General features: G+C 35.5%; 1 protein-coding gene across 3 annotated transcripts in view; it reads right to left on the bottom strand.

Moving 5' to 3' along the window:
• The window catches only part of LNPK (lunapark, ER junction formation factor), a 96,533-nt gene extending 73,349 nt beyond the window's left edge, over positions 1-23,184 (bottom strand). The window contains exons 1-5 of one of the 3 annotated variants that reach the window (XM_058300612.2): positions 22,982-23,184; positions 17,730-17,783; positions 16,142-16,183; positions 14,803-14,990; positions 6,178-6,236 (exon numbers count right to left, since the gene is read on the bottom strand). In XM_058300612.2, coding sequence (XP_058156595.1) covers positions 6,178-6,236; positions 14,803-14,990; positions 16,142-16,183; positions 17,730-17,756 — 316 coding nt within the window. In that variant the 5' untranslated portion in view covers positions 17,757-17,783; positions 22,982-23,184. Of the gene's footprint in view, positions 1-6,177; positions 6,237-14,802; positions 14,991-16,141; positions 16,184-17,729; positions 17,784-17,903; positions 17,920-20,532; positions 20,678-22,981 lie in introns of those variants that run through there. The other 2 variants (XM_058300613.1, XM_071216245.1) reach the window with 2 other exon arrangements.
• Between the last annotated feature and the right edge of the window lie 230 nt (positions 23,185-23,414).

Below are 23,414 nucleotides of genomic sequence, written 5' to 3'. Positions count from 1 at the left end.
GATAGATTCAAATATTTTCTACAAGTACCTATTGTTGAATAATACCATGAATAAATACAAATATCTTACATTTTCACAAGCTTTGTAAATTTGTCCAACTAAGCCTTTTTACATATCATACATATTTTTACCACCATTTGTTCTAATACATCTTAGCAGGTTTCATTTCAGGTTGTAATGAATCAGTGTTTTCTCAACTTTAAAAATATTCTTGCCTATTCCATGCAAACTTTTTACAGGGGCTAATTCTTTTGTCACTTCAAGCTCAGCAGTGATTCCTCAAATAAAGAGCAGCAATTGAGCAGTTTTGGCAATATCTGTCAACTCATCAAGAGCCAAGGAAAATCACTCAAAACCATTTGCCTTGTTTTTTAATTGACTATTGATTTTGTTCCCAATGTCTTCAACTCTTCAAGCAATTGTTCTCACTGAAAGGCTAACTGTCTTAAATGAGTATATTTTCTCTGAATACTTTTCTTCATCTGCTGCAACTGAACACAAATTAACTCACCCTTGGTAAAAGGCTTTCTTTGCTCATCAAACGGTTATGATTCTCAGAAATTTATTTGGTTGAAATCTCATTTACTTTTTATTTTTTTGAAGAAATTCTGCTATGACAAGATACTTTGTTATAAACTTTGATTTTTGTGGCAATTCCTTTTCTGTGAGTTGGAAATATTATAGGAAGTACTTAGAAGGGTAATGTCAATACATACTGTATTCTCTTAAGTGCAGTTATAATATCATTGCATAATAAACAATGCTTCGCAGTTTGATAACAAAACAGTCTGCACTCCATCATGCTCTAACATTTGAGGTCCATTTTTCTCTTCTGTTCTTATTTTTACATGATGGGTATGTACTGATAATAGTAAATAATAACAATACAACTGTTGTAGTACAGCAATACACATGGTACTTGAAATGTTGTCGTTATAAGTGTGATCTGAAGTGCATCACGCAAAAGTGTGAAGTGATGAGTATCACCTAAGTCTCTGTCACAACTACTCAATTCAGCTGTTGTAAAATGAAAGCAGCCAAAGATAACCCATAATGAATAGGTATGGCTGTGCTCCAATAAAAACTGAAATTTGAATTTCATTTAATTTAAATGTGTCACAATATATTAGCATTTTTTTTTTTTTTACTATTATTTGGACTAACCATTTTAAAAAGGTAAAGCCATGCTTAGATGATGAGTATACAAGGTAGTGGGCAGGATTTGGCTTGCAAGCTGTAGTTTGCCAACCTCTGCTTTAATCTCCACTAGGTTTACCTTTGAAACAAAGGAACTAAAACTAGTAGAGAACAAAAAGCAAATAGAAGACCAATAACGTTAGGCTTAAATATATGCAACATATCTGACTTTATTCTGAAAAAACTGTATAACAGTGCAAGACAATCTTTTATGAACTCTCTTTTTTTTTTAAAGATTTATTTATTTATTTCTCTTCCCTCTCCTCTCCCCCCCATCCCCCGCCCCGGTTGTCTGTTCTCTCTGTCTATTTGCTTTATCATCTTCTTTGTCCACTTCTGTCATTGTCAGCAGCATGGGAATCTGTGTTTCTTTTTCTTGCGTCATCTTGTTCTATCAGCTCTCCATGTGTGCAGTGCCATTCCTGGGAGGCTGCACTTTCTTTTGCGCTGGGCAGCTCTCCTTACCGGGCGGGCGCACTCCTTACACGTGGGGCTCCCCTACGCGTGGGGCACCCCTGCGTGGCACGGCACTCCTTGCGCGCATCAGCACTGCACATGGGCCAGCTCCACACTGGTCAAGGAGCCCAGGGTTTGAACTGCGGACCTCCCATGTGGTAGACGGACGCCCTAACCACTGGGCCAAGTCCGCTTCCCTATGAACTCTACTTTAAATGTACATGCAATGCCCATTTAAATGAATTAAGTTTTCAAAAATAAAGACACCCAAAATAATTATTAAGCAAAAATTTATTTTGAAACATAATAACCATAGGTTATTAGATGATAAGAGGAGGGCCGAGAAGGAGTATTGTGCTTAACGAATGTAGAAGTTTTAATTATTTTCACTGTAAAAGTGTGGAAATGGATAGAATTGATGGTAGCACATTATTGTGAGTAGCAGCTGGTTTATAAATCAGATTTTGCCTGAAAAGGGTAGTCTAGGGATGTAAATGTCAATTGAAAGTTAGAAAATAATCTAGGGACTGAATAACACAGTGAATCCAGAGGTGGATAAGAAATGTGGTCGGTAGTACAAATGCAAGAATGTCCTTCTGTGAACTAGAATAGATGTATGTCACTATTGCAAGGTGGTGGGAAAGTAGAGAAGCATGGGAAAAATACAATTAATGTAACCTATGGACTACAGTTAACAACAATACTGTAATATTCTTGCATCCAATGCCAAAGATGTACTGTGCAAACAATAGGGTGTATGGAAAAAACACACCAAATGTACACTATGGACCACAGTTAGTGGTAAGAGTCTGATAATATTATCTCATAATCTGTAATGGTGTGATGTGCTGGTGAAGGAGTGTTGTGTGGGAATTCTACACATGCATGTGCATTATTGTTTTTTAAGTTCACAACTTCTGTTAAAAATAAATTTTAAAAAAAATTTTTAATGTTAATCAGTTATTATATGATCTAGCAACTCCACTCTAGGTATATACCCAAGATAAATGACAATATATGCCCTCAAAGAAACATGAATATTCATAGCAGCATTATTCATAATAGTCAAAAAGTAGAAACCACACCAAGTGATGATAGCAGTGGTTATGAGTAATTTGTCAGGGAAAATAGCACCATCCTCCCTGTGGGTTTGTTAATTTGAAAATCTGTCAATTTCTGGCATATGAGTACTTGCAAACCTTCATCTTAAAATGTCTTTAGCAATGACTGTTCAAAAATTTAATGTATTCAAACATTAATGAACGTATAGATCTACCGTTAAAAATATATATATCTCCACACCCTGATTTGGCTATTTGCAAGTTAAAATAGTCAAACCTTTGATTTCCTAAAGAAATGTTCACAGGGACTCTTGAAATAAGGTTTCTTATATCTTTCACTACTTTGTTAGTTCCTTGAGATCGGAAAGCATATCATTTGTTTTAAACTTCTTTCTGTCTTCACAGTATCTATCATATTGCTAAATATCACTGAAAACAATACCATAATCTTAATTTCCTTAATCTAACATGGAGTATCTATATTTTTTAAATGCACAGTGATCACACCTAATGGTGAAATATTAAAAGCAGGAGGAGCAGTTGTTGGAGAGCAGGGGTAAAGAAAAGAAGCAATAATTGTTTTTGCCATGTTAAATGTGAGATGCCTACTGGGCCCCCAACTAGAAAGGTCAGTGACATAGTTGGGTATACAAGCCTGGAACCTAAGGGAAGGACCTGGATTACAGACTAAAATTTGGGAGTCACTGACGAATATGTGGTATTTGAATTTGTGGGAGTGAGCACCATCCAATGCTGTAGTCACTAATCACATGGAGTTATTAAAAATTTAAAGTATTTAAATTAAATACTATTTAAAATCCAGTTCCTGTCACACTAGCCATGTTTCAAGTACTGTATAGTCACATGTGGCTAGCAGATGCCATATCAGACAGCACAGATACAGAATATTTTCATCAAAAAAGGTTCTATTAAACAGCACTGACCTAAACAAATTACTGAAAAGAAAAGAAGGTCAAGGAAAGAATTCCAGTACAGATGCAAGCAAATAAAACTAAAAAGGAAATAACCAGTGAGATGTTTCAAAGAAGCTTACAGACAGTGTTTGAGGAAAAAGAATGGATAACTGAATTATTTCAATACTGTTAATGAGATCAAATGGGATAAGAGAACTGACTACTGGTTTTGGCAAGACAGATCATTAGTGACTTGGAAATGAGTCGTTGCAGCAAAATAGTGGGAACAAAAGCTAAACAGTCTAAGAAGGAATTAATAGGGGAAGAAACTACAGAAAAAAAATTTTTAACTTTATTTTGAAGGGGATAGAAAAATGGAGAGTCGCTTAAAAGGAATGTGGAATCAGGCTAGGTTTTACCTCCCCAGGAGGTTGTATTGAGGCTTGATTATATGCCAACAGGAAATATCTAATGGAAACCGATGACAGGGTAATTACAGGAAGGGATAACTATGGGAGCAAAATTCGTTACACAACCAGAGTACAATAGGATCCAGAGCATAAAGGTAGGAATGAGCCAAGCTGGGATCAAGGCCAGTCTTCCAAAATACAATAGGGATGACATTATACTGAGTTCAGATGGAGCTAATCTGATGTATTTGGTGGTGGAGGTAGCTCTCATCAGTTTCTATCTATTTTCTCTATTAGTTAAGAGTGGCCAGGTAAATTATGCGGGGTTTGTTTGTCTGTCCATAGCTTTTGACTTATTTGGATGGTTGGTTTTGTTTTTACTTTGGTTTTGGGTGGGGAGGCAGATGTTAGTGATTTTGAGAAGAAATACTAATCAATATTGCCAGAGAAAAAAGTTAATTTACTAGGGAACTAGAATAGGACCATGTAACAGTGTTGCGAGCACATCTGATTTGCAATGATAGGTTAAAAATACATTTGATCAGCATTTAGCATAATTTTCTCTAGCAAATTTAGCTACTCTGATGTAGACACAGATTAAGCATATAAATGTATTTAATCAGGATAGGGTGTTATAAGTCATGTATCAAGCATATAATTGTATTTAAAAAGAGTAGGGCTTGCCAGACAAGTAGGGAGGGAAAGGTGGACAAAGGAATCAAAGGTGTCTGCAAGGAAATGGTCACTGAGTTAGAGCACAGACTCCAAATTGGGTGAAAGAGAGGTCATGAATGAAGGCTGTCTGATAGTCATATATTTGTATGAATTGTATTTGGATCTTTAGTCAAACAAACAAAAAATGTTTTAAACATATATGGCATTTAAGAAATTGGAAATGTATTATTTTTATATTTAATATTTTGTGATATTAAGAATAATTTTTTAGATATGATGTGATTTATTGTGTTTCTACATTTTTAAAATCCAGTAATGGATAGATCTGAGATATACTTCAGAATAATACAGGAAGTGGAGAAGTGGGTGGGAGGTAAAGATCAAACAAGATTGACTATAAGCAGATAATTACTTAGGATGGGTGATAAGTACACAGGGGCTCATTATACTATTCAGTCTACTTTTGTATATCATTGAAATTTTCCATAATATAAAGTTAAAATAAGAAAGTCACATGTAAAGTTCATTTAAGATGAAATTTACAAATCTCTCTTTATAAATCTCTTGTTAATTGGAACTCATAGTTTCTAGACCAGAAAATCTTTAAAATCTACACATATATGGACCAAATATAGAAGAAAATTTTGCAATAATTTTCATATTAAAAAAAATTCTAGGGAAACGGACTTTGGCCCAGCGGTTAGGGCGTCCGTCTACCATATGGGAGGTCCGCGGTTCAAACCCCGGGCCTCCTTGACCCGTGTGGAGCTGGCCATGCACAGTGCTGATGCGCCAAGGAGTGCCGTGCCACGCAAGGGTGTCCCCCGCGTGGGGGAGCCCCCATGCGCAAGGAGTGCGCCCGTGAGGAAAGCCGCCCAGCGTGAAAAGAAAGAGCAGCCTGCCCAGGAATGGCGCCGCCCACACTTCCTGTGCCGCTGACGACAACAGAAGCGGACAACAGAAGCCGACAAAAGAAACAAGACGCAGCAAATCGACACCAAGAACAGACAACCGGGGGAGGGGGGGAAATTAAATAAATAAATCTTTAAAAAAAAAAAAAAAAAATTCTAGGGGTTGTTAGGTTAAAGAGTGGTATAGTTTTTTAAAAATCAATAGACATGTAACTATATTTCACTCTATGTAATAATATAAGTTTTATATCTAGACTAATTTACATGCTGATAAGTTATACCTTTCATCATAAGCAAATATAGTCTCTCTTGATTTAACTAAATGTATTGTCTTGTTTTATGTAAAAAAAAATTATAAATGAACAAGACAGAAATAACACAAATGAAAAATAGAACTATCCTGACCATTCATAAACTTTCTTATGCTCTCTAATAAACAACTCCCCAATATTTACCACTTTATCATTTCACAACCTGCCAATCAGTTACAAATCAATATACTATAAGATACTTTTTATTTATTTATTTATAAAAACTTGGAAATTAAACTTACTATTTCTTTCTGTTCTCTTGGAAAAGAAGAAAATAAGCACTGTTCTTATGCACCAGATGCTACAAAGAAAAAAAAAACTAAGTGAATCAAAAGCCATATCAAATGAAAACAAAGACATATTTCGAATTAGAGTTAGATATGTTTCCTTTTATATTTTGAAAAGCAAAAGTATAAATCAAAAAGGTTTTCCATCTAAGAGTACATTAGAAGTCTACCTGTGCTGTCAAAGAAGGAGTTCTCAACCTAAAGTCCATGGACTGAGGGACCCCTGAAATTATACAGAAAATTGTTCATAAGTACATTTCTCTGGAGAGGCCAATGAACCCTCCAAAGGGTTAAGAATATTATAGAAGCCTTTCTTACTAAGTAAGCATCAACTCCAAAAACTGTCATCTTTTCACATAGATTAAGAGAAAAGTATACTTTGCAAACCCAGAGCTGTATACAAATGTAAGTTGCTACTCTTTCCCTATTAGTTAACATTGGGAGGATCTTCTCTACATAATAGAATAAACTATTTGAGAAAAAAAAATCTGACTTTTCAGATAAATACTTGAAAAATAAATTTAGCTAAATACCTCCTTTGAAAGCCTCTATGAGGATATTTCTTTAGGCCTTGCATTGGTAAGAAATCATGTGATATTAAAAGAACTAAAAGAAAAGAAATTCAAAGATCGATCCTAATCACAAACTTAGTCTCTTAAATCCAGTGTAAATATAGTATAAATTCACAGTAAATGTGTGCCTAGCATATTGTAGAAATAAGTATACAAACATTATACATCATTTTAAAAATATTGTATCTGGGTATAAATTCAGATAAGTATGTAAATTAATTTTTCACTCTAAAATACATTCTGGATTCTCAAGTCTCTTTCTTTAGTCCTTGTGTCTATATACATACTGTACCAAACTCTACACTAAAATTTTACAAGGTATTTGATAACTGATATATCATCTCTCCTTTTTTCAGAACTTTCCTGGATATTCTTATGTGGTAATTTTTTCATTAAAAATTATGGTGTGGGAAGTGGATGTGGCTCACTACTTGTGTACTCGCCTACCACATGAGAGGTACCAGGTTTGGGTTCCAGTGCCTCATAAAAGAAGACAAGCAATGCCACCTACCACTGCAACAGAGCTAGACACCGCCACAATAGAGTTAAACACTGCCTCCCACCACAAGAGAGCTAGATGCTGCCGCAACAGAGCTAGAGTCCACCCCTTCCACACAAGCAGATGCCTCAAGCCAGCAGATGCTACTGCCTACAGTCGCTGGGCACTCGCCTCTCATGCGGGAAGTCCCAGGTTGGGTTCCCAGTGCCTCCTGGAGAAGGTGCACAAACAGCAAGCAGACAGAACCATCTGAGGGAAGTGGGGATAAATAAAAAGAAAAATAAATTAATAAAAAATAAGTCATGGGGAGTAGATGTGGCTCAAATAGTTGAGTGCCTGATTTCCACACAGGAGGTCCTAAATTCAGTCCCTGGTGCCTCCTGAAAACAACAACAACAACAAAAAAAAGCAAACAAACAAACAAAAAAAAAAAACTCAGGGGAGCAGATGTGGCTCAGTGGTTGAAGGCCAGCTGCCCACATACAAGGTCCTGGGTTCATTCCCCAGTCCCGGTGCCGTGAAAAAAAAAAAAAAAAAAAAATTATGGAAGCAGAGAACAGGTGTAGCTCGGTGGTTGAGCACATGCTTCGCATGTACAAGGTCCCAGATTCAATCCCCAATACCTCCTGAAAATAAAATAAAATATTATGGAATAAATGTGCCTAGATTTTTTATAGTATTGGTATTTTTATTGTGATCCCAACTTTTTAGACTAATTTAAGGAGAACTGATTTCATTACAATGCTGAATCTTCCCATCCAAGAATAAAATATGTCTTCTTTTACATCAGCATGTTTTTTTTTCAGGAGGTATGGGGGACTGAACCCACTCCCCCAGCACAATCTCCACTCCACCAGCACATAAGTCTTTAAGTCTGACATTCTATAGAGTGAATAGCTATCAAACAGGGATGCTTGCAAAATTATTTTCTTACCTACCAAAACTAAAAATTCTCCTTAAGTAAATATCAAGCTGTTCACAGATACCTTCTCCTTTAAGAGCCAACTACAGTTAATCAAAGATACTTTGTATTCATATTGGAGTGCCATGAAACAAACATTTACTTTCTTTAAAATACTACAGATTAGGTTTGTCAACCTTCCAGCTGGAGAGAGGAAACATCTAATATGTTAGTTGGGTAGATGCGGAGGGGACATAAAAAGTTTATGTAAGATCACTTCCTAAGGAAACCTTTCTAGGAAAATGGCCCTCTCCTGCCCACTGCCTTAACCCTATGGCTAAGATGACTTTCTCCCAGCCAAGGTCTTTTCCCACTGTTCCACTGTTCCCGTCCTCCATGTTGCTCAGTTATTGTACCCTGTTATTCCCTCTTTTCCTGTAGAATTATGGAAGGGTAGTTTTATAGGAAGGGTATACAAGAACTCTTTAATTATTATTTCTTGTAACTGCATGTGAATCTATAGTAATCTCAAAAATAATATCAAAGACCAATCCTCAATGACTTTCAATTTAATAGAGAAATAAGAAAACAGAAACATGACCACCTTCCTCAGTTCCCTTGCTTAAATTTCTTCCTCATGACCCCAATGAAGGAAAAAAAAAGCAACATATTTTTATCAAAATTGGTCTCTGAGATGATCTTACAGAGAATGTAATTTCTAGAAAGTATAAATTGTAAGAATGAGGTATTCAGGATAAGATTGCTTATAGGATTATTTAAGGGTAGAGACAAAGCTTAATGGTTGTTCACTTTTTGAAAAGTGAGCCAACTCCCAAGGTGATGCACATCTACCAGTATAAAGCAGAAATACAAAATTGTAACTGTAACCCAAAACTTCCTTCACCAAGGAGCACGGCCTTACTGGCTGTTATTAAATAAGCTCAGCAATATATATACTTAAATTTCAGTAAGAGTTGGAAAATTAGAGTTAGGAACATACTATTGAATCTGAAAGGAAGAAGTCACATTGAGAGTACAGGAAAAAGAAAAAGGCAGAAAAACAATAAGCTGAAATCATACTGAGTTGCTCCATATTACATTGTGAAGGTATATAATAAAATCTCAAAGCACCTTATATGGAATATTGATTTCTATCATTAAAAAACAATCTTTGAATAGCTGTGATTATGCAATATGTACTCAATCTTGAATCCATGAGTTCTCTGTCCAGTAAAAAAACATTTGGGAAAACTGGAATGCAAAGATGGCAGTCACTTTTCCCAGATACGAAAGCTTTATAATCAATGTAGACCGTGATGAGTAAAGCAATTGACTTTATTGTTCCTTCTGCCTCCAATTCTTAAAGTCAATCCTGGTCCATCCCTCAAAACTTTTGTTTCCAAAGGAAACAAGTCCAGAGATAAACTTGGGCAATAGCTTATATTACATTCAAACGAAAATGAAAATGCCCTGTGGTAAGTTATCTTTTCTATTTACTACAGCATCCACTTTCACCTTGTTGTATTTTATTTCACGCTTTTTTGACAGTCATCAATCAGAAGGACAATCCTATTCATTGTTGAAATTACTGGCATATGCTTCCAAAAATGAGGAAAGAGCCCACTGAAATAGAAGCTGCAACAGTTGAGAACCAGGTCACAATGTGAATGAGGACAAACGAGAAATGGCTCTAAAAACTTAGCAAGCCAAGAATACTAAATACAAGTGATGCAGAACAGTCAGAGGGACCAGAAAGGACAATGAAACTTCATAATCAAAATGGCATAAAGACCAAACCAAATCAGAAGAAATTAAAAACATCCTTAAAGAAACAAAGTTTTTCTATTTTTAAAAACAATTAGTACAAGATTTACTTGCCAAAAAAAAAAAATCTTATGATTCATAACAGTACCAGTGGATCACAATTTGTGGATCATCCATTGAAATTAGCCCAGTACAAGTCCCTATCACACATTCTTTTGCAACTAGATATAATCAGATAAACAATTTTTATGGAATTAAGTAAAAAGTATATTTTTAAATTATTTTAAAGGGTCCATACTTATTTCCTTTCTAAATTTCTTTTCTCCCCTTATTGTGCAAAAATAGAAGGAGAACAAGGTTCAACATTAAAAAGCAAATACCATGGCTGGAATAAAAATTACCCAAAGATTTCAGAAGAGATGGAAAATAAAGAAATTAGCAGAGGCCATTATTTTGCAATATTATGCATGCACAGGCTTTTCGGATCCTGCATCTATATACACAGTTTAAAAATATGTATGAGCTTACATAATGGGTGCAGAGTTTCTGTTTGGGGTGATGGGAAAGTTCTGGTAATGGATGGTGATAAGGGTAGCACAGTATTGCAAATGTGATTATTCCCACTGAATGGCTGAAATGGAAAATTTTATGTTTCTGCAATTTAAAAAGAGAGAGACTAAAGAGATAATGACAATTAAGTGCAATATATGATCCTGGGCTGGATCTAATAATAGAAGAGAAAATGCTCAAAAGGCCATTACTAGGACATAGGGGAAAACTGGATAGACTGTAAGCTTTATATCTTTTAAACTTCTTGAACTTGATTTCTGTACTTAAGGTGGTGATATAAGTGAACATGGAAGTACTAACTGTTCAAGAGTATGACGTATACAACTTAATCTCAAATATTTAGAAAACTGATAAACATAGCTGGATAGCTAACTGGATGGATGGATGGATGGATGGATGGATGGATGGATGGATGGATGGATGGATGGATGAACGACATTAAAAATTGGTGGGTCTGGGGAAGCGGACATGGCTCAACTGATACAGCATCCATCTACCATTTGGAGGGTCCAGGGTACAATCCCCAGGGCCTCCTGATCCATATGGTGAGCTGGCTCATACGCAGTACTGCCATGCACAAGGAGTGCTGTGCCAAGCAGGGGTGCCCCCATGTAGGGGAGCCCCAGGCACAAGGAATGTGCCCCATAAGGAAAGCCGCCCATGTGAAAAAAGTGCAGCCCGCCTAGAAGTGGCACTGCACAGAGGGTTGACACAGCAAAATGATGCAACAACAACAACAAAAAAAGAAACACAGTTTCCCAGTGCTGCTGGATAATGCGAGTGGATACAGTGAATGGACACAGAGAGCAGAAAATGGAGAGGAAGGGGAGAGAAATAAATAAAAATAAATCTTTAAAAAAATAAAAAATAAAACTAAATTAAAAATTGGTGGATCTGGATATGTGGGTGGAGTTTTCTGTATGGGTTAAGTATTATTTTGCAATTTCTTGTAAACTTAAAATTATTTCATTTTTTTTTTCATTTATGAGTTTTAAGAGCTCCAATTTGAAAATACCCCCTGTACTAAAGACTAAATAAGTAAAAAATTTTTTTTCAATTATAGTAGTCCCAAAAAAAGATCCTACCCTCACCAAATCTCAAACCAAAAACCTTAGTGTCATCCTTGGGTCCTCCTTTTCCCTTACCTCCTATTTCCTCCCATCAAATTGTATTAGTTTTACTTCCAAAATATTTCTAAGAGTCATTTAACACCACTGCAAAGTGTAGTCCAATCCATCTTAACCTATAAGTTAAACTTCTACAGCAGTCTCCTAACTGATCTCTCTGCTTCTACTCTTGACCTCCTCTTACGCAATTTCTACACGGTAGCAAACGTTATCTTAAATTGCATAGTGCCAGTCTTCCACTAAAACCTTTACAAGCTTCCCATTTCTACCAAAATGTAACTCTAACTCCTAACGATGACCTTCCTGATTCTCCAACTTCAGCACATATCACTCTCCCTTCTCTGTCACACATTCCAATTATACTCATATTTTTTTCTTTTTTTTGGTAGCCATAGATACATGACACAAAATATCCCATTTTTACCAATTTCAAGTGTGAAATTCAGTGGTATTAAATACATTCACAATGTTGTGCTACCATTACCACCATCCATTACCAAAACTTTTTATTACCCCAAAGAGAAATTCTGTATCCATTAAGCAGTAACTCCCCATTTCCCCTACCCCTGGCTCATGGTAACCTCTAATCACCTTACCATTTCTATGAATTTGCTTATTAATGTCTCACATAAGTATAATCATACAATATTTGTTCTTTTGCTTCTGGCTTATTTCACTCAGCATAATGCCTTCAAAGTTCATCCATGTTGTAGCATGTGTCAGAACTTCATTCCTGTTTACAGTTGAATCATATCCATGTTTTCACCAGAATATAAGTCATGCCCTCTCCCTATTTCATAACCTTTGTGTTTTCTGTTCTCTCTTCTTGAAAAGATCTTCCCTCAACTTTTGGATTTTTGTTTTTGTTCCTGAGGATTTGAAGAACATGTTGCTGTAAAAAATTCAAACTATACTAAAAAGCTGACACATAATACTGCAAGTGTCTAATATTTACTGAAGGAACAGATAGATGATGACTTGGATTAATATTTATAAGCTGCCAAATCCTAAATTCATATATCCCATTCAAATTTCTCTTCAAATATCAGTCATATTTAATTGTCTACCACTAGGAAGCTCTACCTGAATAGCACACAGGTATTTTAGTTTTAGCCTACTCCTCTCTTCATGTTGCTCCCTATTTAGATGAATAACCCTATACCATCAACCAAAGTTCCCAAGACATATGCTTGAGCTTTATCCTTGCTGCAATTCGTCCGTCTCACTCCTATATACAACCAATCACCAAAATCTATCCATATTACCTCAATTCTATCACCTAATTCCTCAATCCACCTACTTTGTTCAGTTACTAAGTTTCTCTCCACTCCCATCACCACTTGAGTGCAAATCACCATCCATCATTTCTTTCCTAGATAACTATAATAACCTTCTAACTTGTTGCTCCATGTCTATTATTATGGTACTCTAATTTATTCTCCATGTTGTAGCCTAGATGATATTTTCAAAACACAAATCAAAACACAAATATGATCAAGTCATATTCCTTTAAAAATCTGCAACAACTTCCAACTACTCTTAGAATAAAGCCTAAAACCCTTATCATGAACTATAAGGACCACATAAAATATCCCTTGCCTAACTAACTATCCAATCTCACCCAGCACCACTTTTCTCTATAATCCAACCTTTGGCCTTCTTTCAATTCTCTAAATCTACCATGCTTTATCTTCCTTCAGGGCCATCAAGTATGTTTTTCCTTCTGTCTAAAACACTCTTCTCACCATGTCACACCATCCTAAACATATATATTCATCCTTCAGGTCTCAACTCAAACAACATTTCCTCAAGGAGTCTATCACAGGTCAAATTCTAAAGACATCCCCGTCCCTCCCTCCCCCCCTCCACACACACACGATTCCTATCCTCTGGTTATATAAACACTAAATAAGGCTGTGAAGTGACGTTGCAGATATAATCAAGGTTATTAGTCATTGATTTTAAGATAGGGAAATTATCCTGGATTATCCTGGTGGGCCTAATGTAATCACCTGAGCCCTTAAAAGCAATCACCTCAGCTTTCTCCAGTCTGAAGGCAGAAGACGAAGTCAGAGAGATGTAACGTAAGTCTGCCAACAACCTGAATTAAGCCTGAAAACAGATTCTTTCCCCGGACTCCAGATAAGAGTCCAGGCTGGCTGACACCTTGACTTAAGGTCTATGAGACCATAAGCAGAGAACCCAATCAAGGTACTTGGACTTCTGACCTACAGAATTGTGAGATAAGAAATGGGTACTGTAATAAGTCAGTATGTTCGTGGCAGCAATAAAAAATGAAAATAGAGGCTCCTCCCAGATCCCTACCACCATCCCATACTGTATTAGGGCCCCCTGTTAAATTCTCCCATAGCTTTCTGTACTTCTCTTTCATAACATTCATCACACATGCTAATCTAAGCATTCTGAGAAAGATCTCAGAGATTTTGTATTTTTGTGTGCTGAACACCATTATAATCCAATATCTACACAATTAGTATCCAAAAACGTTTAACTGAACAAACTTTTTATTCAACTATCTTAGTCTCTAAAAATTCTCAATCATGATACACCTTTTGTAAAGTGCCATATTACAAAATATTTCATAATAAAGTCCAAGTGCTCTATAACAGTGACTAAAATGGGGGAGAGAGATAGAATGAATGGAATATATTCAAAATCATTTGGGCAGTGTTCTTTTTGTATTACAAACCCTTCCCCATTTGCCACTACTCCCCATAATCTGAAATGCCCATTTCATGCCCACTGCCCCTGAAAGACCATTGCCATTTACTTGAGAATCACAAAACACTGTCAGATAGAATCATTATTATTAATGTCACTGGGTCATATTCACTAAGTATGTTGGATTGTAAAAAAACAATTATTCTACTTTCTTAAATGCTTTTCAAACTGGGGGAAAAAATTCCAAGTTTATTCAAATCTTCTGAGACCTTACTATTTCATAATAAAAAGAGATTGAACAGGAGCTCAGGGTCCGAGCACCTGCTGCCCATGTACGAGGTCCCAGGTTCAATCCCCAGTGCCTCCTAAAAAAAAAAAAGAGAGAGAGAGAGCGAGAGAGATTGAACATATTAAAACTATCTGGTGAGAAAGAGAAAAGGTCAACAAAAAGAACAACTTACTTACATCAATGGAAAAGCAAAAAATGGGAGTGTCATGGCAAGTCTTGCTGTAAATTCATCAGGAAGATACCACAAGTATACAATTAAGCATGTAAACAGATAAAGAATGGAGGAATAGAGAATTAATCTTCCAACCCATAACTTTTGTTGTCTCTGATTTTTTTCCCTAAATTCTTCCAATGCTTGAATTTCCTGTTAAGAGAAAATTTTTCTGTATTAGTAAACCTCAAACAGCACAAAGAAATTAAAATGTTAAAAATTTACAATATGACAGAAAAGTTATATAGAAAGAACTCTTAAATTCAATGAAAAATAAACCTTAATATTTTAAAACAGGACATGAGTAGACAACTAATAAAAATAAGCAAAAAATGAAGTTAAATGTGAAAATTGCTCTTCTGACACTGATTTTTTAAATGCATAATTAAGAAACCATTTTTAACCTATCAAATTAGCAAAGATTAGAAGACTATAATCAGCATCAGTAAGTACTATTTGTTTACCAAACAAATAATAATTCTTCCTATAAAAGGCCTTTTTAAAAAATCTGCCTGTAATAAGAATTAAAAAAAATTAATGGTGGCCACTAGAGGTTCTGAGGGGAAGGAGAAGGAAGAATAGGTGTAACATGGAGTACTTTGGGGTCATTGGAATTATCCTGCATGACATTGCAGTGATGGATATACACCATTACACATTTTGTCAAAACCTATAAAATTGTGTAGTGCAAAGTATAAACTATAGTGTAAACTACAGTCCATGGTTAGCTGCGATGCTTCAATATGTGTTCATCAATTGTAACAAATGTACCACACTAATGAAAGATGTTGCTAATGGGGGAAAGTATGGGATGGGGAGGGTGTGAGGTATATGGGAATCACCTATATTTTTAATATAATATTTACGTACTCTTAAGCTTCTTTAAAAATAAAAAAATAATTTAAAAAAACCTCAAACGATGATCCATAGTATATTCTTCAGTCTATTCATCATTTTCAATATTTCCAGGGAATAGTCATTTTTGAGAATGATAGAAAGATTAAAAACTGTGAAAATTTTGCAGACTGATAAAAATTATTGCAAACTATCTTATAATGTATTTTATCCTATCCATAACATTGATTTACACCAAGTGCATTATTTAATTTCATTCTAACAGATTTTATTACATGACCCAGACTTTGGATTTTTTTTTTAAGATTATGCAACATTAAAATTCGCAGATTTATTCTAATCATCTCTAATTTCCCAGACCAGATTTGATCTCCAAAATAATATACAGGAAAACAATATTTATTTAATTTCTAAAATGAATTAAAATACCTCACAGCCAAAGAAAATACCTTATCTATATTTTCCAGCACTTCTACAGTTGAAGGTTTTGTCTGTTATAGAAATAGAAATGAGAGGATTAAAACTTTTCACTACAAATTTACTTTCCTGTTTAAGAAAATTTGATTTATATAACCACATAAGAAAAGAACATTTTAATCCAAAATTAAGGTTTTTCAATTATCAAGCAAAATGAATTAATGTTTACTGATAAGAAGGTTTATGTTAAAAAACAATAATATATAATTGCAAGTAGAATTACATAGGATTAAAGATAAGCATTTCCCTACTTGACTTTTAAGTCCTAGGACTGTCAACTTTAACAGCTCAATTTTTATCATTCTTAACTCCAACAGAACATTAGAGAAAAATTTTCCTCCAACAGAAATTTTCTTAGATATGATATAGTATTCAAAAGAATTCACATATTTAAAAAGTTACCAACTTTTTAGGTCCAATTTGCTATTGCTATTTTTGCTATTGCTAAAAGTTCACTTATGACTCTGGAGGTCAAAATCAATCAACAGGCTACTCTCATTCTAAAGGTTTAAAATACCTTTCTGAAAATTAGAATTTAAAAGGGCATCTATGGCTACTTTATTATAGCAGAGCTTGTTTTCCAGAGATATACTTTTTAAAACCATCTAGAATAAAACACAACCAAAATGGTTCACACAAAACTTGAGAAAATATTTACCAACTCCAGTAATCTAAGAGGGCAAGGAATATCAATTCACTGTTGTTACAACTTGTTAACATTAGACTGAATTACATGAAATTGCCATTTTTGTAAGTCAAGAGAACTGAATATTGGCAATTTTATTTGGTTCAACCTAATAAGATAAATTAAATAAAGAATAGATAAATTTAATCCTCAGGCAGAACTATCATAGGGTTTTTGGTGGGGAAGGGGGCGTCAATATAATGCCAAACCAAAACAAGATGGTTCCAGTCATATTCTCAAAACTAAATTCTATACCAAGCATTCCTAGACTCCATTCTCATAGTAACAGTGAGTCCTAAAAATAAGCAAAGTACTATTTCCTAGACTACATTTACTTTTACATTAGAGAAGAGCAATTATCAATGTAATTTATATTTTCTAGCTCGACATTTGACATATTTCCCCTAAAGAGTTATCCAATAAAATCAAACTGCTTTTCTAATTTTGATATGTGATATAAAAGGCAGGTTTAGTTTAACTTCAGTAAGTATTTGTGACAAGTCTTAAACAAAATGGCATAGCTTGTAAAGCATAAGTATTATATAAAGTACTTAATTTCAATGAAATTTAGGCATTTATAAGAATAAGAAAATATAACCATTGGTACACAAATACAAAATAAAAATAATTCCTAAGTCAAAGTAAAATAATTCTGTTAAACAGAGAATTAGATAACTATAAAACAAGTAGAACTCTTAAAAAAAAGACCAAATAAAAATTAATTCAGAAAAGACTAAAGAAAAAAATAAATTAAATCAAGGTAAGGACAATATGAAATTACTTCTCTAAATCCACCCCACAAAAAAAGATTTTTAAAAGTAGCCTTATGTGATACTTTTATGTTAGACTTAAGAACTAGCTGTAAAGTAACTTACCCTCCATCGAGAAAATAAGCCACCCATCTTTTAATTGTCCAAAGGAATTCACAGCTGGAAATAAAGCAAGTATTTTTTAAATTTAAGTTAAACACACAGTATACCCTGAATAAAATTGGCTGTAATACTACCTAAAAATACTATAAAATATTAATTTCTTTGGATTCTACTTACGTAGAATTTGAATTTAGACAGTCATTGAGATGGAGTCTACCATTTTTAAATCCTTCCTTCAAAGCCAGCACATTTAAAAGTGAAAATAAAATTGGAAAGGTTTTTTTAAATGACAACAGATTTTAGAATTATATATTCATACAACTTTGCAATTTTCTGTTCTTTAAATTAGGTCCCATAGGCTGTTCTTCCAAGAAAACATGTTACTACATACTTAAATAAAACCATTTCTTTCATTCAGCTGTCTCCAAACTAAAATAGTTTTGTGGAATTAAGGATGTTCTACAACGTTCAGAATAGCATCACTTACAAGTAATAATAGCCAAGTAGATTTTGAATAAAAAAACAAGTGTTATAAGGCTACCTTTGACCTTGAGCAAATTACATAATGTTTTTGAGCTTTAATTTCCTTTTTGTAAATTAGAGTAAACTATACTACCACTTTCTCACAGGGTAGCCTTTATTATTATCATTTAGTTAATAAAACTAAGTTAAGAGAGGCCCAAAGCCCCTCTATCCTCCGACTTCTGCTCTAGCGTATTTATTCTATTACTAAATGCTACTGTTCAACAACTGCATAAACACTACATTCTGAAATTTTGTCTATAAGTCCCTCTTCAAGCTAATTGGCCTTCATGTCAGCTAACTGTATATCCCCTTCTTTTAACTATTTTTCTACAACAGGCTCAACAATATTATATCCTAAATCAATTTACCAATCAATAATTATATACTTTTTAAGTTAATATGGCAATGGTATAAACTGATATTTTTACCAAATTATAGTTACATATTTGCCAATATATAAAACTACTTCATTTTCACATAATGAAGTTATGTAGTCCACACATTTTTCTTAGCCATAAATGTAACCACAAAATAATACCAATACTAAAAAAGTACATTTACTCTGCAGCATTATCTACAGACTGGAATTAGCAAAAGGCATTCCTGTCTTGAACTTCCTTAGTTAGAAAAGTAACAAAGAACCCTATTGTAAAATATTTGTGCTTACAAAGTGATTTTTAAGGACAAAAATAACTATAATCTGTCCGAAAAAATTCTGGTTTGTAAATTTAACTTGAAATTTAAAATTAATACTTCAATATTAATATTTCAATATTAATACTTCAATATTCAAATTTCTAAAATGTCCTTCTAAGAAACTTTATGAATAAAAGTATAAATTTCTACCTGAGCTAGAACATTAAAAAGATCCCAAAACATTCTTAAGATGTTAAAAACCAAGAATGGGGGTGGGGGTTAAGGTTCAAATGAACCACTTAACTTAGTATTCTCAAAGTACACATTGTAGTGCTATACTGGCACTACCTTTTGGTGCCTATCACAGTGTTTTGAATACAACTGACCCTCACATTTTGGTAAATAGCGAATTATATCTCTCCAAGTCAATTTCAGAGCCATCCTACCCTAAGACTAAGATCAAAATTTTACAATAATATCAAACACTTGCTAAAATTTACTCTCTGGAAGGCACTTTTAAAAAATGAATTTTATCATTTAGCTACTACTGCACCCCCCTCCCCCCCCCCCCCCCATTGTACAAATGAGGAAATTAAGGCTAGAGAAGTCAAGTAATTTGCTAAGTTCCCAAAGATGGCAAGTAACTGCAAAACATTTTAGTTTTGATTTTTTTCCTCCTTTATTTTCTTTTATAGTTTTGATTTTTTTAAAAGCAATCAGTTATACCCAATAACACAAAATCAGAAATGAAGACTGTTGTATATAGACTGGGTTGGAATATTTATATATAAGATTTAAGACAGCACATCTAACATTATCAGATTGTTGGTACATAGTGACACTGAAGTGGAAAGTGAGTTATAAACACAAGAAACAATGTCGTTATAGTGTTTCAAGTAGTCTAATTTCTTCACTTGATTAAATCTGTATGATGAAACATGCAAAGAAGAGAAAACTAAGTGAGCTGCCAAAAATTATGTAGCTCCAGCTAGAGGCAGAACTGGTACAAAAGTTCTGTACTAGACTAGATACTGGACTCGTAGACTATTGCTTTCTCCACTGCAAGCACTGCCTTATTTATTACATATCACTTCTGTACTGAGTATAACCTTAAATATATGTGTAATATCTCAATTAATACCAGTTTGACATCACTTATTTGCTTGGAAAATTATTTTGGAGTTAATCAAACTATTACTTAGCCTCTAAGATCCCTGAGGCAGGGAGTTGTGTTTTTCAATCTGTCCCCTAAAACAACATTAAGGTGATAAAGAATCATGAAATACCATATCCATGCTTTCAGGTTCATAAAAGAAACAGTCAATCCCATGATTCTAGCAATTTTTCTACCAAATTCTGATATTTGTTAAAGAAGCTGATTTACTATAATCCATGGATTATGAAAGTGTAACAAAATTAAATAAATCAAATATTTCTCTATAGCTTTAATTCCATACCTTTTCTATTTTTCAATCACTGGCTTCCTCCTTTCCACCCAAACATCTGAACTCCAAGTCCTGTGGCCCTTGTGCAAATAAATACTTTAACCTCTCTAATTCAACTTTCTCATCGATAAAAGAGGGATAGTAAGGCCCTATTAAAAACTGGAAGGTTTAAAGGACATAACACATTTTAAAGCATTTACCATAGTGCCTGACACTTTCTCAATACAAGTTAGTTATTATTGCTCTGGTCCTCACAATTTTCTAGTCCATCTCTGCTTCCTTTCAAACATATGGAAACCATTTAACACTAGCATTTCTTTCTGAAGCATAAATCAATTTGCTTGCACTTGAGTGGAGAGATGGCTCAGTCTCAAATGGCTTGTCCCCAAGAACTCTTCCATGAACATTTACAGAGAGTCTCTTTCCACTGTGATATCACAGTAGTACTTGACATGACCTTAAGAGCTGGGTTCATCTAAATGTGTTTTCCAGTTAATAATACTGCCCACCATATTTTTTGAATGGTTTCCTTTGACTGCTTTTCAGACTTAGGTTTGGGTAACAGAATTTAATGTTATTCTGAATTTATTTCTGAATTTATTCAGATTTTAATGTTCCAACTGTTATTCTTAAATATTCAGCTCACTTCAAGTCACTTTAAAATAGGACCAGGGAAACTCTGTCTTTAAAGTAAAATAGGTCTGGATTCAAAATAAAGCTCAACCACATACTAGCCATATGATCTTGGTCAAATTACTTGAATTAAGCCTCAGTTTCCTCATTTGTAAAAAGGTGAAAATACCTACACTTCATCCATTCAGATTAAATGAAATTATTTATCACTTAGCAGTGTCTGAGACACAGTAAGCACACAATAAATGGTAGCCATTATTATTATCAGAAAACAGATAGAATACACAATAACTTCCTGAATAAGAAAGCACTCATTTCATAATTTTAAAATTGGAAAGTAAAATTACAGTTTATATTTTAACTGAAATTGTACTGCTCTCATTTTCTCAAGTATAAAAAAACAAAACACTCTCTATGCACTCTTCCATTAAAATAACCTTGTAGACCTCTGGAGAAAACAGCATAGGAATTTAGTTTCATGTTTAATTTATCAAGTTCCAAACTTGAGTAGAAAATACTCAGTCACCATCAACAGTACCTCCACAACATATTGCACTTTTCAACTTAACATTAAAGGTGATCTGTTCTAGAACTCTAACTTCGGAATGTCCTGATTGAAAGACAATTCTGAAATATTCCAAATCACCACACTCATTGTCCAAAACTAAAATTAATGGAAAGAAGTATACCTCTAAAAGTATATTTTCATTACAGGATTATTAAGTTCTTGCTTTCATAGTAAGTCAATTTTTGGTCTGAACTAAATACTATCAAAAATGACTATTTTAATAGGTATTTCTATATGGAATCAAATGTTTGATAACCATTTCACTTCTTTTCTTACATTCACTTCCAAGTTAATATTCTATATAAAAATTAAATTATATAAATTTATTAACAGCATTACTGGGCTGGTCTCAATAGACGACTGGGAACTTAAAATTCTAATTTCAAACACACAACTCTTGTTTAAGAAAATGCATTCAAAAATCAAGTTGGCCCACCTAAGAGGGAACTATGGGGCTGCTAAGGACAAGAGAAAGGCATTCTCTACCAGTTTGAGCATGTGCCTGAAACCAAGTTCATTCACATCCACTGAAACTGCTGGAGAACAGGGCTGATTTTGTCAATGGTGACACCCAGACCACAGAGAAAGGAGAAAACAGTCGACACTAGGGACCACAAACCAAAAGCCAAGTAGGAAAAGCGGAAAAAATTCTGAGTCACAGGTCTTAGAGGGCACACCTTACGTGAGGGCACCATTAGCAAAACCGAGTTCACCAATCTCACCTCTTCAATCCCCATACTCGATACCAAAGAATTAGAATACTGACGTATTTAGATTTGCTCTTCTCTTTTAGACATGCCTAACCATGTACCTATTACACATCCTCGCCCGTCCCTCCACCCCTCACACAGTCCACCGTCCCTCAAATAAGGGACGCGATGCTTGTCGAACGGCTTATCCTAGTACATAATTCACGCCCCCACCCCAGAGCCGAGCAGCGTGACACTGACAGTTTTCAACTCCTCCTGATTTTTCCAACTCGTGGCGCCTCCGCACAATTCAGAGAAAAGAGTAGTGGGTAGAACACGCTATGCGATAATGTGACGTAGGCTCTACTAGTTTGGGACCTTCGGATCCTTTGCCTCAACACGAATGGGCCAAAGAGCTGATGCTTAGTCCAACCTAGTCATCTCCCGGAATCCCCAAGAAACCACCACCCTCCAGGAGGCAAAAAGAGAGCTCCAGCCTTCAGAGCCATCCCTGTCACTGTGCTGGGGAATCGAGATGACGAATTGGGGTGACAGGGTGAGCGCGGGCCGCGGTGCAAGTTTGACTGGCCGCGCCACGGAGCTCTTAGGCCACAAGGCGTGGGGCGGGGCCCACCCGGGAGGGACAGAAGAGAAACCCGAGCGTACTTCCCGGGAGTGCGGGAGGGTGAGAAGGTGGGGCTCCGCGCGCCTCCCCTCTGCCGAGCCCTCCCAACTGTCCCCATCTTTAAGCACTCTTACCTCCGAGAAGCGGGCAAAGCCCGGCACTGGCGTCCACCGCTGCCAGCCTGGGCCACCACGCCGCAGCCTGCCTCCACAGCAGGCAGCAGCCGCCACTGACACAGCGCCGGCCCGGCCAACTCCTTCCCATCAAACCCCGCGCTCCCGCCGCCGCCCAATCGGCGCCCCAGCCGGCGTGCGCCTCTCCCTCGTCACGTGACTGTGACCCGGGCGGGCGGTTGGCGCGGCGAGGCGAGCGGTTGGCCCGAGTGCTTCTGTCCCTGTGGTTGCCGTGGCCAAGAGTGGCTGCTCGTCGTCGCGTCTCAGATGTATTCTACCATTTATGGTTCTTACTAATACAAATATTTCTTACCGTTCCTCTGCCTCCTTTTCTTTTAAAACTTCTATCAGCTCTCACCGGCAAAAGTAAACCTCGAATTTGGTGTTGGTGGCC

The sequence above is a fragment of the Dasypus novemcinctus genome, chromosome 7, assembly GCF_030445035.2.
Source record: "Dasypus novemcinctus isolate mDasNov1 chromosome 7, mDasNov1.1.hap2, whole genome shotgun sequence".
NCBI lineage: Eukaryota > Metazoa > Chordata > Mammalia > Cingulata > Dasypodidae > Dasypus > Dasypus novemcinctus.
The sequence above is the reverse complement of the archived record's forward strand: the minus strand, read 5'-3'. Positions and strand labels throughout refer to the sequence as shown.